At 38.5% G+C, this 13,775-nt stretch overlaps 1 protein-coding gene across 2 annotated transcripts in view; it reads left to right on the top strand.

The window, feature by feature from the left end:
* Positions 1–13,013, top strand: part of PLPPR4 (phospholipid phosphatase related 4) — a 34,318-nt gene extending 21,305 nt beyond the window's left edge. For both annotated transcript variants that reach the window (XM_075038919.1, XM_075038918.1), the window contains 3 exons: positions 5,600–5,657; positions 6,952–7,125; positions 9,148–13,013. In XM_075038919.1, the coding sequence (XP_074895020.1) occupies positions 5,600–5,657; positions 6,952–7,125; positions 9,148–10,485 (1,570 nt within the window). In that variant the 3' untranslated portion in view covers positions 10,486–13,013. The remainder of the gene's footprint in view (positions 1–5,599; positions 5,658–6,951; positions 7,126–9,147) is intronic.
* Positions 13,014–13,775: the final 762 nt, after the last annotated feature.

Raw genomic sequence — 13,775 nt, 5'->3', positions numbered from 1 at the left:
AATGATTTTGTCAGTTTTTTATAACAAAGGTGAGAGCAAAAGTGCCTTTTTAGTGATGTTCAATTTTCTGTAGAAAGATACTGTCATGACCCAGACTGGATAGACCAGGGAGTTGTGTTTAATTCAAAATTCCTTTGGGCTAAATTAAGGTGAAACGACACCAAACAATCAGTTAAAGATTTTATTCATGACAAAAGCAAACTGAACTGGGGAGGCATAATAGTAGGTGGCAGGGTTTCTCACAACAGGAATTGGCATAAGACTACTTCTGTAAACTGTATAACCCAGGGTAACCATATACATCAATTCAGGGAATAAGGAGATCCCTCCCGTTGAGTCATGAGGTTCAGAGCAGACCCCCTTGCTTTCTAGACTCCTCGTCAGAGAAGGGCCCAGGGGCAGTTGGATCCACTCTTAGTCCCAGACTTGGTCAACAGTTTTATGTCTTAAAGGGATGAAGTGTAGGGATTGTGAAAATGGAAAAGGAAAGAGAAGACGACAGAGAGAGAAAAAGGAAGAGAGAAAGATTTCACTGGTTCTGGGTCCAGTGTTGGTTCAGTCAGCCGAGGGGTCCAGTTCTGGTGGGCTTGCCCATCTGGGGCTTCAGTTTGTGTCCTTTTATCATCCTTGCCCCTCCTTCAGGCAGGCACCCGAACTCGTCAGGCTAATGAGCAGTTTGTGAGCCTTTGGGCTTGGGGGTCGTTTGGGGAGTAACTTCTCCTTCCCTGCAGACGTGGCCATTGTTTCATCTTTGTATCAGAACAGGGAGCTGCGCACCCTCCAGCATGCCCTCCCCCTCCTGTTGCTGATGTCTGAGCTGATGGGCTTTTCAGCTTGGTTCCTTGCTGTGCAGGGTTTGTCTTTAAGCAGAACTTGCCCCACCACAATGTTTGAGACATTAACTCTTTCAGTCTCTCACAGATATTAAGCCAACAGTGGGCTTTGGAAGACTTTCTCAGATTCCAAAGCACAGTCGTTAGTAGCTAGTTATTTTCAATTTCCTATACAATTACTAATATGTATAGCTTCTACTTCTTTTCCCAGTGGGACCTGGGTAAGTACCCCATAACAGGCAGGGGAAGAAGTCACCCAAGTACTTTATCTGAGGCCTCTGACTAACATACATTACTGTTCTGGCATTTTGGTCTTAGTTTGTGAGGCTTGGTTTGGGGATTTGTGGGAGGATTTTATTTGTTTTCTATTTCTCTAGTTGATCAAATTTTTTACATTGACAGCATTGAAAAAAATCCCTTTATTAGGGGAAAGGCCACAACAGTGCAAATCTCTGTGTTCCCAAATACATGCCTTTTCTTTCATGGTATTTCTAACTGGTGGTTTATCCTCCCTGATAATTTAGTCTTTAGCTTCCCTACTTAGATAGCCAGGAGAGAAATTAATATTGTTTATAATAGCAGGTTTTGGACATGCATATCAGTTGAGATATAAACCAGACTATATATCTTACTTTAAACACGCTTGATGTGATAAAATAGTGATAATTCAATTACTGATGACAGGTCATAGATTTAAACATGGAATCTGAAGGTATAAGTCAATAAGATGTACTGTTCAAATACATCTGCTACTCGTTAGTTCAAGGACTTCATTAGTATGAAGTGACCTAAATATAAGCACTACACTACTGAGAAATCGTGAAGCTCTTCACTGACTACAATAGTAGTCTTCCATATCTTTTCCACACCAGGTTAACCTTTATTGCCTGTTAGTCATTGAATATTTGAATGTTTTGCAGTCCTTCAAAATTTTGGTGCCTTTTTAAAATCTCCTGCTCTCCAAAAAAGTTACAGCAAAATTATAGAATGCTTGAAATGACTACAATTTCTGTCTCTGACTCAGCTGCATAATTTCTCTGTGTACCTGATTAGCAGACATGAAGCTGTGTTACTTCTGTCACATCCACTTCACTAAAGCTTTGCACTCCTTTCGTGTTCTGTATACAGCCCCAGATGCTAGCTTCTGTTTTAACTTTATGCCTCATGGCATTACATTTTTGTCACATGGATATTATTAAAATGTTCTGTCTATGTATTAAGGCACTTCTCCCCCAGTTTGTTTGCTTTCCGTTTACTTCAATGGTTGACACATTTGGGAATCATGAAATCACTCACTTTGTAAGTATCTTCCAGCAAATGTCATAATCTGTCCCCTTTCACTGGGAGAAACCAATTTTACTGATGTTTAAAACCCTCAATTATTTGATGTATTTGGTCTTAAATATGTCTAGTGGGCTAAGACTCATAATTAGCATTGATTAATTTGCCATATCTTTTCAATTTATATATGTGGGCATGATCCAGAGCTGGAATGAAGGATTGTAGCTCTGTTTGGCCCAAATAATTTGGTGACAATAATTTTGGTGAAAGGCATAACCAGAATTACTACATCAGCCTTCGCCTCCCTGTCTCTTTTCCCATAACCATTTGCTGTTACTAGGACACTGCCACTGAAGCCTGACGTTTGCAAGCAGTGTGTTGCACCTACATGGTGTCCCAGGGAAATCGGTGTAGCTTTACACATGAGCAGGCAGAAAAATATTAATGATTACATCTCATTCATTTCATTTTCATCTCAAATATGACGCCTACTGCTCTGAATTGACTGCCTGTAGCCATTCCAAAAACTCTGATCACTCCTAAGTTTAAATATCATCACTTCCAAAAAACAGTGAAATTAGTTGTAACATATTAAGACTAACCAATCAGGTTTTGTGTGTTTCTGTTTCTTTAGGTAGATGATCATATATTGATATCTCAAATTGATTCCCATCATAGAGGATACATTTGGTGATCTATAATATTCTGGCACCACCCTCAGTTTCTCCTTAATTCAATTTTACTGCATTTTTCCTTTATTAAACTGTTGCTTTCTTACGCCTGTCTCAACTTCACCAAAATGATCAGCACTTGCTACTGGTTCAATACTTCCTTCAGTCATCTACTATAGGAGTTATGGTATAACTTCTCCAGCCCAGGAGGTTAATTTGACTTCAATAATTTCAGCTTGTAAAAGACTTGTTCTTCTGGGATTGCTAATGGCCTTCATTTTTTATTTGTACTTCCCAGAAACTTTGGTTCCAGAAATTTGCCTCTAGACTCCTCTATGAAAAGTACAGAGAAGAACACACATAATTATCCAGCTGATTATATGAAGTAATTTTGTGCAACATCCCCAAATATCCAGTGGTTTCCTTTGTCCATCTTTTTGTCTATTTATCCTCAAAGAGCCTTTTCAGTAATTTCTATTCAGATCTCCAGTGAGTTCTCTATCCTCTGTAATTTCTGATGTTCTGACTCAGTATGACTCTCTCTCTCAGCATGACTCTTTCTCATTGTTATTCCCCCTCTACACATCCTCATGCATGAGCATTTAGAATGATACACAGTCATCTGAGTTCAGGACATGTTTTCTTTGAGACCTTTGTTCACCTTTTCAACACAGAGCCATACAAAAAGGCTACATATTTTTAGCTTGAATTATTTTAATTTTAGATTAAAAGATAAAAAATAGAGGAACAAAAGCAGTGTCACCTCTAGAGAGTACACAGAGTGCATGTAGTCTGTAACATGCTGTGCTTGCCCTGAAAGCATATGAACAGAAAAAAGAATAAAGAGAAAATTGACTGTAGCATAGTGACACACCTTATATACTACAAAAATGCCATCAAATTAAGGTTAAGTTCTGAGTTGTACTAAAGTTCATAGAATCAAATCTACACATTAGCTCCACAGAGACGGTAAGTAGATTAATGCTTCCACTAAAAGCTGCACAGGGTAAAGGAGTTGATTAGCCAATATAAACATTTACTTTTTTTTCATGTCTTCATCCTCCTGTCCTCAACCCTGAACTTGTTCCTCACAGATACTCTTTGTGAAAGGTTTGTTCGGGGGGGAGGGGGGAAGGAGGAAAAAAAAGAATAATAATAATAATTTAGGTCTGTCTTTACAAATGAAAAAGGAATCATGCTGATTTCATCATGGCCAGTCATGAACCTGCTGGAGCCATGGGCTCAAATTCAGGTCAGCAGTGTGGCATTCACACTGAACTACATGACACATTTAATTGCCAATGAATTATTTAGAGCAGACAAGGCAAACTGCATAGGAAAGAAATTTAGAAATAATTTAGACTCTGCTGCTTTGCAGAAAAACGTCTTTGTCTAAAGGTAAAGGACTATGTTTCAGTCTTTGCTATTTTAAACTAGCTAACTCAGGTGCTGCTAGGAAAATGGCTATACTTGGAGCCCAGTTAGGGCAGCAAGACCCATCTGCGAAGCTGAATGATTGTTCAAGTTTTTATCCTAAGCTGAGCTTTCTCAGGTGAAAGTGGCTGGAAGATAGACATACCCTTCTTCACCAAGACAGCCAGCACATTACATGTCCATGCCATTTTAAGGAGATAAATGTTCAGATATAAACTGTTATACATCTTCACTGCATCTTACTCGCTCTTAGAGCTCAGAGGTCATCAAAGTTTTTTAGGGCTTCTACAAGCTACGAACTAGATGTCCGCCATAAAAGAGGTGTTACTGAATCCAGCCCCAGCTAAGTTTTCCCCTCTATTGTATAAAAATCTCTCCTTCATGTTCCCATCACTTTTTTGTTGTTGTTTTAGAGGACTGAAATGGGTCTATAAGAAGAATAACATTAAAATGTTAGAGGGTCTCATGATAGTTCTGTGTGGCTCCAACTTACACAACACCTCCTTTTCTTGGTCAGAGAAGTAGAAGCTAAGCTGTCACTTTTAATTTTCATATATGTAGTTTCTGACTCAAGACCCAGTACACATCACTCAAGTCCCCAGGTTTTGAATAGGAGCAGAAGGCCCTCAGCAATTTCAAGAATAGACCTGATATTCCCTACTGCCTCACACAGTTTGGACGTATTTTCATTTACCCTCTTATTCTGGGCTTCTGGAAGGGGCCCAGTAACTCTTAAAATGCCCTCTCCATGTTCTTGGGCTCCATTCACTCCTATCGTGTAATAAAGTGCTGAAATTTAAAAAATAAACCTGAAGACATAGCAAATAAAGATGTAGTTTGCCTCTCTGAGAAGAATGTCACCCTGTCATCCCCCCATTATTAGAGCAGCAAAGCAGGGGCACAAACATGATTAATTTGGTTGCTGAAGTTAGGGCCTGATTATCGAAGTGTATGAGTCCTTACTTTGAAAAGAGTCCAAGTGAAGTCAGTGAGAATAATCAAAAGATCAAGGTTCATGCATTAAATGAGTTGTATAATTAGGTACTTACTGAAAAGTTATTATGGAAATTTATTTATTGAAATAAATTCATAGGTATTTCTCTCAATCAAGCATTGTCTTTAGCTCATTCCTACTGTTCTCTTAGTACACAAAAAGAATTTCATGCTAAATATTTACTTCAAAACAGAGAATTTCATTAACATTGGTCCTTTCTCCAGCTTATAGAAAAGAAATTTAGAAATTAAATGTTTCTGATAGATCATATATTGCTTAGGAAGTGTAAGCTGAAAATGATTGTACCACCCAGTGTTTTTTTCAAGTGAACACTAGCACACTGTATTTGAACTGAGAAGCATAATTTGAGTGTCCTTCCTTGGCAGAAAGTCATTCCCTTCTCAACATGCCACCTTGGCAGCCTTTGCAGCAGTGTACATTTCGGTGAGTAACCAACTCTGTTCATTTTCATTTATACAAGACAAAAGTCAGAAAGTCATTTGCTGTATATTGTAAAGTGATGTCTTGCCTGGATATCCTGGATAGATAAAAGTTTTTATCCTCCTAGTTTGAAAGCAAAATAAAACTACTAACAGCTGAAATAAAACCAGCTCTATTAAGAATACAGAAAAGATTCAACTGCTTCACATCCTTTGTTAAGAAGCAACAAAAAGTGTAATGTTAAAGTATATTTGATGCCTCATATTATTCACATATAAAATGCAGTGCTTATCTGTCTTACAGGGTGATATTTTAACTTACCATTCCAATTAACCTTTATATGTTCTGCCTTTTCTTTATTGCCATCTTTACTTGACTCACTGCTTTTAAACTTCAGGCATTAAGGAACAAACATTTATGTGATGTAGTTTCATTTGACCTCCATAGAAGTGCAGCATGGATGAACTGGGACAATCACTCCCAGAGGCCTCCAAGGCGCTACTGCAATGCAAGTGAATAAAAACCATCAGTAACTAGCAGGGAATTGTAGGACATGCTGCAGCAATCACAGCTGATTTTCTACATCTGACCAATGACATTTCTTCAGTATGGGCTACACTGTTTGCATGAGTGACCACTCAAATTGAAGTTTAAATAATAAAAAAAAAAAGAAAAAAAAAAGTGATTCCATCACACATGTTGTAAAAATCAGAGGAAAACAACAACAATAACAACCACTTAATCAAATTAGATAATGGAATTGTGTGTGTACTGGGAGCTTGCCACTATTTATTCTGCCCAGGGAAAGGCCAAAATCTGGAATAATACTGATGAACCACCTCCACTTAATTTTTGTGACCTCCCTGACATCATGGCCCCCAGTTGAGAAATGGCTCTCTAAAGCATCTGGTAGTAGCTTTTGTTAGAACAGGTTATTGCTTTCATCTGGCATGACATCTGGCTTCTGTATTTCAGAAGCGGTGGCTCCTTAGTCACATTTACAGAACATTTAGGTTCTGACTGTGAACAGTATTTAGGCATAAAATCCTTATCCTAATTGATGTCAATAAGCAACACTGCCTATTTCTGGAAATCCATTCCTTGTGATTTCAGATCTTCCTACAGTAAGTGAGCAAATTTTAACAGGGCTGCAAAATAAAATCAAAGTTATCATTTGCAATATTACTGTGTAATAGTGATCTATGTGTGAAAGAAACATTGAATGTGAGAAATTAATATCCTCTTAGGTAAATTTAAGTTTCTTCAACTGCTTCTTCATTTCTTTCTTTTTTTCAAGATGTACTTCAATTCTACGTTAACAGACTCCTCAAAACTTCTGAAACCACTCTTGGTCTTTGCTTTTATCATCTGTGGAATTATATGTGGTCTGACTCGTATCACCCAGTATAAGAATCATCCAGTTGATGTTTACTGTGGCTTTCTCATAGGAGGAGGAATTGCTCTTTATTTGGTAAATATAATACTCATGTAGTTAAGTTTTAGCAAATAAAACTGAAAGGGCTGCAATAAGAGTACTGGTATTTTTTATGAAAACTTTTCATCATGGTCATATGCCATAATTAAAAATATAGTCAAAATGTGTTGAAGATGATGATGTTAGGGGTAATCACTTTAAAAATAAACAGGAAAAAGCAAATATGTATTTCAATTTAAAATGCCATAACAGTGCATAAAGTGGTATATAATGATCTAGCACTGTATACAGAAACAGCTCTGACATTATGTGCTTCATTAAATACTTAAAGATACTCATCTTTTCTACTTCACATTTACAAGTATAACAAAAGAAAAATATTGGATTAATTGATATTTGTTGCCAGCCTGAGTTTATATTGCCAATGTTAGTTTTATGATCTCAAAAAAATGGTTGAATTAATATGCAGCAACTCAGCTGAGTAAATTGCTGAACCTACAAGAAATCAAAGGCAATATTACACCCTTATGATTTTTTGGAGCTCTTCGGGAAATTATGCAGGGGAAATAGGATGCCCAAGCCAGGTTATTCCTATGCTTTTCCTCTGTACTTGGCTGAAACAGGTGGAGCACCTCAGAATGGTCCTGTAAGGGAGTAGTAGGATAGGCCTGTTTGTGTCTGTCAGTAGAAAGCTCATCCACCATTTGCTTTTGCTTGCTGCTCTCAGTATGCCTCCAACATGACTGCTGCTGCCCTAGCTGTTCAGCACAGTGTCAACCCAGGTGCCTGTGAGCAGTCAGCAACTTCTACTGACAACATTTTTGCTCCAGTATGGGCAGGTGTACAGAAGAATCTTAACAGCCAGTGGGATGTTTTTGACCCCAAGAAGTCAATGATGAATTTTAGTATAATACTAAAATAAGGTCATATCCTATCCCCCTTTTTTCTGTGATAAGATAATCTAAGGTACATGCAAAGAGTCTACAAAGGTGACTGGGGGGAAAATGGCTTTCACAGTGGCAGAAGAATAAGCAACCAGGGTAGATAATAGAAACCCCATGAGCTACTAAAGTCAGTTTCTATGATAGCACTGTGAGCAGAAAGGCACTCTGTTGAGAATATTATTTCAAATGATTAAGCTGTTGTAGACTCTCATAAATGGAGCCGTTTTTCCCATGTTTGAAATCCACAAACAAGTATGCTCTTGTTAGGTCTTCTCCATATACTGTTGCATGCCAACATACATCAGAGAGTACATTGTCCTGGATATCCCGTAGTCAGTAAATCTGCCCTGAAAACTACACACCAATAAGAGGAAGGGGAGGGGAAATCATGTGAAACTACAAATAACTCTGAAAGGAGTGTAAAGAACAAGTAACCTAAGTGATTGAGTCAGGCATTTGATCCTTTCATGGAATATTCTCTTTCAGTAGAGTCTTTTTAAAATGAAAGCATTTTATAGTGAGTGCTGAATAAGAAGATGTTGTATGACTAAATCTTGTTACAGTTCTGCACAGCTTGGAAAGCAATGGATTTAAAATTGATAAATTGTTCTATCATGTAGATATTGTATTACACGGTTATTATGCAGTAGAAAGGGCAGAATCACAGAGCAGAGAACAACTCAAGCTGTATCAAGATTCAGTAAATCAGAGCAGACAGTAGTGTAGCTGTACAATAGCTTTGCCTAGAAGACTGCAAACATTTACTTTGTTATTTACATAACAAAACGTTCTTTCTTCAGCTGTATCTGTTGCTTTATAAAATGAAGAAAACTGAAGGAGGCTAAATCTTTTCCTCAACTATCTATTGCCATGAACTATGTGCCCTAGTTGTCCTACTGAGCCTACTGCATACATATCTAGATGTACCAGACTGAGGACAGAATTTGGAGTAAGGATATACTGGTGAGGAAAGGAAAGTGAGCATACCTTGTCAGTTAAGCTGGACTAATTCTATCACTCAATATTTATTTAAAGGCAGAAGAATATAATTAAAATACCTTAAAATGTCTCTTTTTTCCATAACTGATTGCTGATGCTTCTGTTCAAATATCAGGGCCTGTATGCTGTGGGGAATTTCTTACCAAGTGACGAGAATGTGTTTCACCCAAATTTTCACAGAGAACCTCTAAGGTCTTTGACAGACCTCAGTCAAGATGCTAACAGAATCCTGCCAGGCAAAAATGGTAGCAGCAGTGATGGCATTGTCTCTCACCGTACAGAAGGTATCCTGAATAGAAACCACAGAGATTCAGGGTCTCTAACCAATATCAAGAGAGCAAATGCTGATGTAGAAATAATAACACCACGAAGCCCAATGGGAAAGGAAAATATGGTTACTTTCAGCAACACTTTGCCAAGAGTCAACACACCATCCTTGGAAGATCCAGCAAGACGAAATGCAACAATACATGCATCAATGGATTCTGCCCGTTCCAAACAGCTGCTTTCCCAGTGGAAGAACAAGAATGAAAGTCGAAAGTTGTCACTGCAAGTAATAGAGACTGAATCTGGCCAGTCACCACCAAGGGCTATTGAAATGAGGTCAAGTTCAGAACCCTCCAGAGTGGGTGTAAATGGTGATCATCATGGCCCAACTAGCCAATACCTGAAAATTCAACCTGGCAGTGTACCAGGTTGTAACAACTCAGGTCTTTCTGGAGGGCCAAGGGTCTCTATTCAGTCACGTCCTGGCTCATCCCAGCTAGTACATATTCCTGAAGAGACTCAGGAGAATGTGAACACATCGCCCAAAACTAGCTCAGCTAGAGCTAAATGGCTGAAAGCTGCTGAGAAGAGTGTTGCATGTAGAAGCAACAGCCAGCCAAGAATCATGCAAGTAATAGCCATGTCTAAGCAGCAAGGAGTGCTTCAGGGCAGTCCAAAGAGTTCAGAGGGAAGCACAGTCACCTGTACAGGAGCCATCAGATATAAAACCTTGACAGACCATGAGCCAAGTAGCATTGTCAGAGTTGAGGCCCATCCAGAAAATAACAGACCTGTAATTCAGATGCCATCAGAAGGTGAAGGAAGTGGGTCATGGAAATGGAAAGGTCCTGAAAAAGTCACCCTTCGTCAGACATATGAGCTAAATGATCTTAACAGGGACTCTGAGAGCTGTGACTCCTTAAAAGACAGTTATGGTTCAGGTGACAGGAAAAGGAGCAACATAGACAACAGTGAGCATCACCATCATGGAATCACTACGATAAGAGTCACACCAGTGGAGGGAAGTGAGATTGGCTCAGAGACTCTGTCCATTTCTTCTAGCCGGGACTCAACACTTCGAAGAAAAGGCAACATCATTTTAATCCCTGAGAGAGGGAGCAGTCCAGAGAACACCAGAAACATCTTCTATAAAGGCACATCCCCCACACGAGCATACAAGGACTGAGAGGAGACATATCAGCTGGTCCGTACCACCACAAAGTAAACACATCTTGACACAGGTTCTGCTCTCTTTGTTTTGAGCTTTGATGTGCCAAATTATTGACCAGCAGCCCAAATGTTGTTGAACACTGCTGATGTGCAATGTGCATGAGCCTGTGGAAAGCATGTGGTGGGGGGAAAAGCACAATGCCAGAACCTAACTAATGTGAAACATTTTCATGCAACTCGTTTCTTCAGACTCAAATCATTTATCTGAGGGGGTGATGATGTCAATCAAAACAATGGTCTTGAACACAGACACTTTATTTCCTGAATGTGTCAACTTTTTTATTTATATTTGTGTCCAAAATCGACTGAATTTTTCACAGCAAAGGCTGTATCAGTGGTATATATTCACCTTTGCAGAATTTGCACCAAATCTTTACTACAGGATGGTGCTGATAACTTTACATGTTTTGAAAAATTGCATACTTATTAGATTCTACAAACACATGACATATTGATGTGCAGTTACTTTAAAAGTAATATTGCTAATACTATGATGATGCTGGCTGCATTCATTTAGTGTAGAAAATATTTACAGCTTTGTTATAGTGGATCTGTCACATTCAAAGATTGCAAAGGTTTTGTGTAGTTCTTTAAGATGTCTACTGCAACAAAAAATGTGTGGGTGCCATTCTATTAGAATGGAATAACTATCTATTTTGAATAGTTTTGCTGCTACTGCTCAACTTTTGTTTAAGAACAGGTGCTACTAATGAAGAGGCTGCTTCTTAGTGGGCTAACTTGTAGAATTGCTTTAAATTATGTTTTTTAAGGGGTCTTTTAAAGTACTACAAGTAATTCACATTTTACATTTTTAAACCTCTTATCCTGTCCTTCAGCAACCCTTCCATTTTTCTATTAGTTTTTAATCGTATAATGCAGGACACCAATAACTGCAAGATGTGCAAATGTGAAAGATGAACCCTAAGTAAATAAAAATAAATGGCCACTTTCCTGACCGGCTTCCAAGGAGACAGTAATTAATATCCTAGCTCACACTCAGAAGCAGTCATTCACCTCACTTGCTTAGTATGCCACAAGAACAATCACAAGTTTCACCCCAATCACCATCATTTAGGGGATTTATGCTTCGCTTTAAAAATGGAATGCCTCGGTATTGCAGAATCACTGAATGAGTGTTGCATTGTGCCACTACTACTGTTCACCTCCCTTGTGACACCCTCCAGAGCCTTCTTAAGCATTTTTTTTTTCCCCACCACTGCCACTTAAGAATATGGAGGGTCTCTGCACCTGAGAGAACATGGATTATTTTAGTAAATTGAGCTTTGGATATAATGAAAGAACTTGCCTGCTAAAAATCTCCATTGCCAAAAATTGTTGAAAGGATAAGCTCTGAAAGGAATAAGCATAGCATGTCCCAGGCATGCTAGAAGAAATGGCTCATTACAATTGGCTCTGACTTAAATAACTTAAATGATGAAGGAAGCCACAGGCAGTGTTCGCCCAGTGCAGCTCCTCATTCTCTTCTACATTATTTCCACCTGAAATAGAACTACAATCAGACACCTCCCAGCTCCCCTGCTAGGAGGGGGAGGGAATGGCTTAGCAGTCCCTCACAGAATAAGTAGTAGCAGATCAGGTCTGTTCTCTGGCTTCTTGAGAGGAGTGTTTTGCTCTAAGTCCTCTTCTGATGTAGGGTATCAGAGAACCAGATACATACTACATAGAACCTGTCTACAGACCCTACCCCACAGAACTATGAGGAAAAGCCCACCCTACCCCAGCCAAGTAGGAGGTAGAAGAAAGAATCATCCCATCCCAAGAAGATAAATAGCACAACACACACAGACCAAAAAAACCCCAAACAAACCAAAACAAAAAACCCAAGCCCAAACCTCCACAACCCACAAAAAAGCCTCAAAACCAAAACAAAATCCCAAACCCACCCCCAATCCTAAGTAATTTCAGAAGTATGCAGATGGTGTTTGCTAATCTGTATAGAAGAAGGGATTCAGAGCCAATGGAAAGCTTTATATACCTTCCCAGTTATACAGGTGCTCCAGGCTTAGCTGAGTGCTGTCACCCAACCCTGTCAAGCAATGCTTCCCTCACGTGCCCGTCACACAGTGCTGTGGAAAGGTGTTGGTCCTTAGAGGAAATGACGGCACTTTTCCTGCTAGTAATAGAAGACAACCCCATCATACATTTGGTGATTGGGAGGAAGTATTCTGCAGGTTACATGTAAGAAGCTAACCAGTAGGGTTGCAGCATATTGTGTATGTTAAAGGCACAGTATGTTGAAGACACAGTTTAAGGCACATTAGCTGGGAAAAATAATCATAGATGCCAGGGGAAAAAAAAACAAGAGTCATTTTTTAGAAATATGTTCTCAGACTCTAGTATTTACAAGTCAGGATTTGTTTTTTTCTTTTTAAAAGGATGAATCTTTAGTCCTTGGTATTTAATATCAAATTTTGTACAAGATTCCTAGGAATTACAAACACGTGGATTGTCACAAACAAAACACTTTGGATTTAGTTTAGTCTAGGTACGTGATAAAGCAGGCGAGATTAGCTTTAAAGGAATGGGCAAGATACAATCACTGTTGGCCTATCAATGCAGGGAAATAAAATGCAATCATTTGTTAGTTTGTAAGTGCAGGGGAAAAGAACATAAGTAGATGAACCTGGAAATAATGGGAAATTGAAATGGAGAATAATGGCAATAAAGCAAAGATTAGAAAATGTTCCCTCTGGCAATTTAGCTGTATTGGAAACAGCAGGATTCCTGGTGGGAGTGTTTGTTCTTTATTCCTTGGTTTTAGTCAGATATATATTGGCATATGTGTTGCTTTTATTACTCTAAAACTTGCTGCACTATTTCAAGTGCAGTGTGATATTTTTCCTAAGGTTTCCTATTTCTTAACAAAAGATTTTAAAGCTCTTGTGTAATCATTGAAATTGTGTTCTTTACATAAATATTGATATATTCTTTTTTACTCAAAGTGCCAAAGGCTACTCTTTTTAATAATGGCTTATCAAATTATATTACATTAGAGAGCAGAAATGTAATAATATATACATTGGAACTCAGACCTCTGCATGTATATTTGATAAGGAGCCTTTTGTAAAAATTACTCTTTGTTTACATTCCACTGATACCTTAATTTAAAATTAATCAAATAAATTGACAGGTGACATCTTCTTAGCGTTCTGATTTTCTTACTTGCTAACAGGCACGAATTTCTTTGTTAGGCTGTGCTTTACTGAGAAAAGAAAATACTAAAAA

Source organism: Buteo buteo, chromosome 10 (genome assembly GCF_964188355.1).
Source record: "Buteo buteo chromosome 10, bButBut1.hap1.1, whole genome shotgun sequence".
In the NCBI taxonomy this organism is placed as follows: Eukaryota; Metazoa; Chordata; class Aves; order Accipitriformes; family Accipitridae; genus Buteo; species Buteo buteo.
Note: the sequence above shows the minus strand (reverse complement) of the source record. Positions and strands in the feature narration are given on the sequence as shown.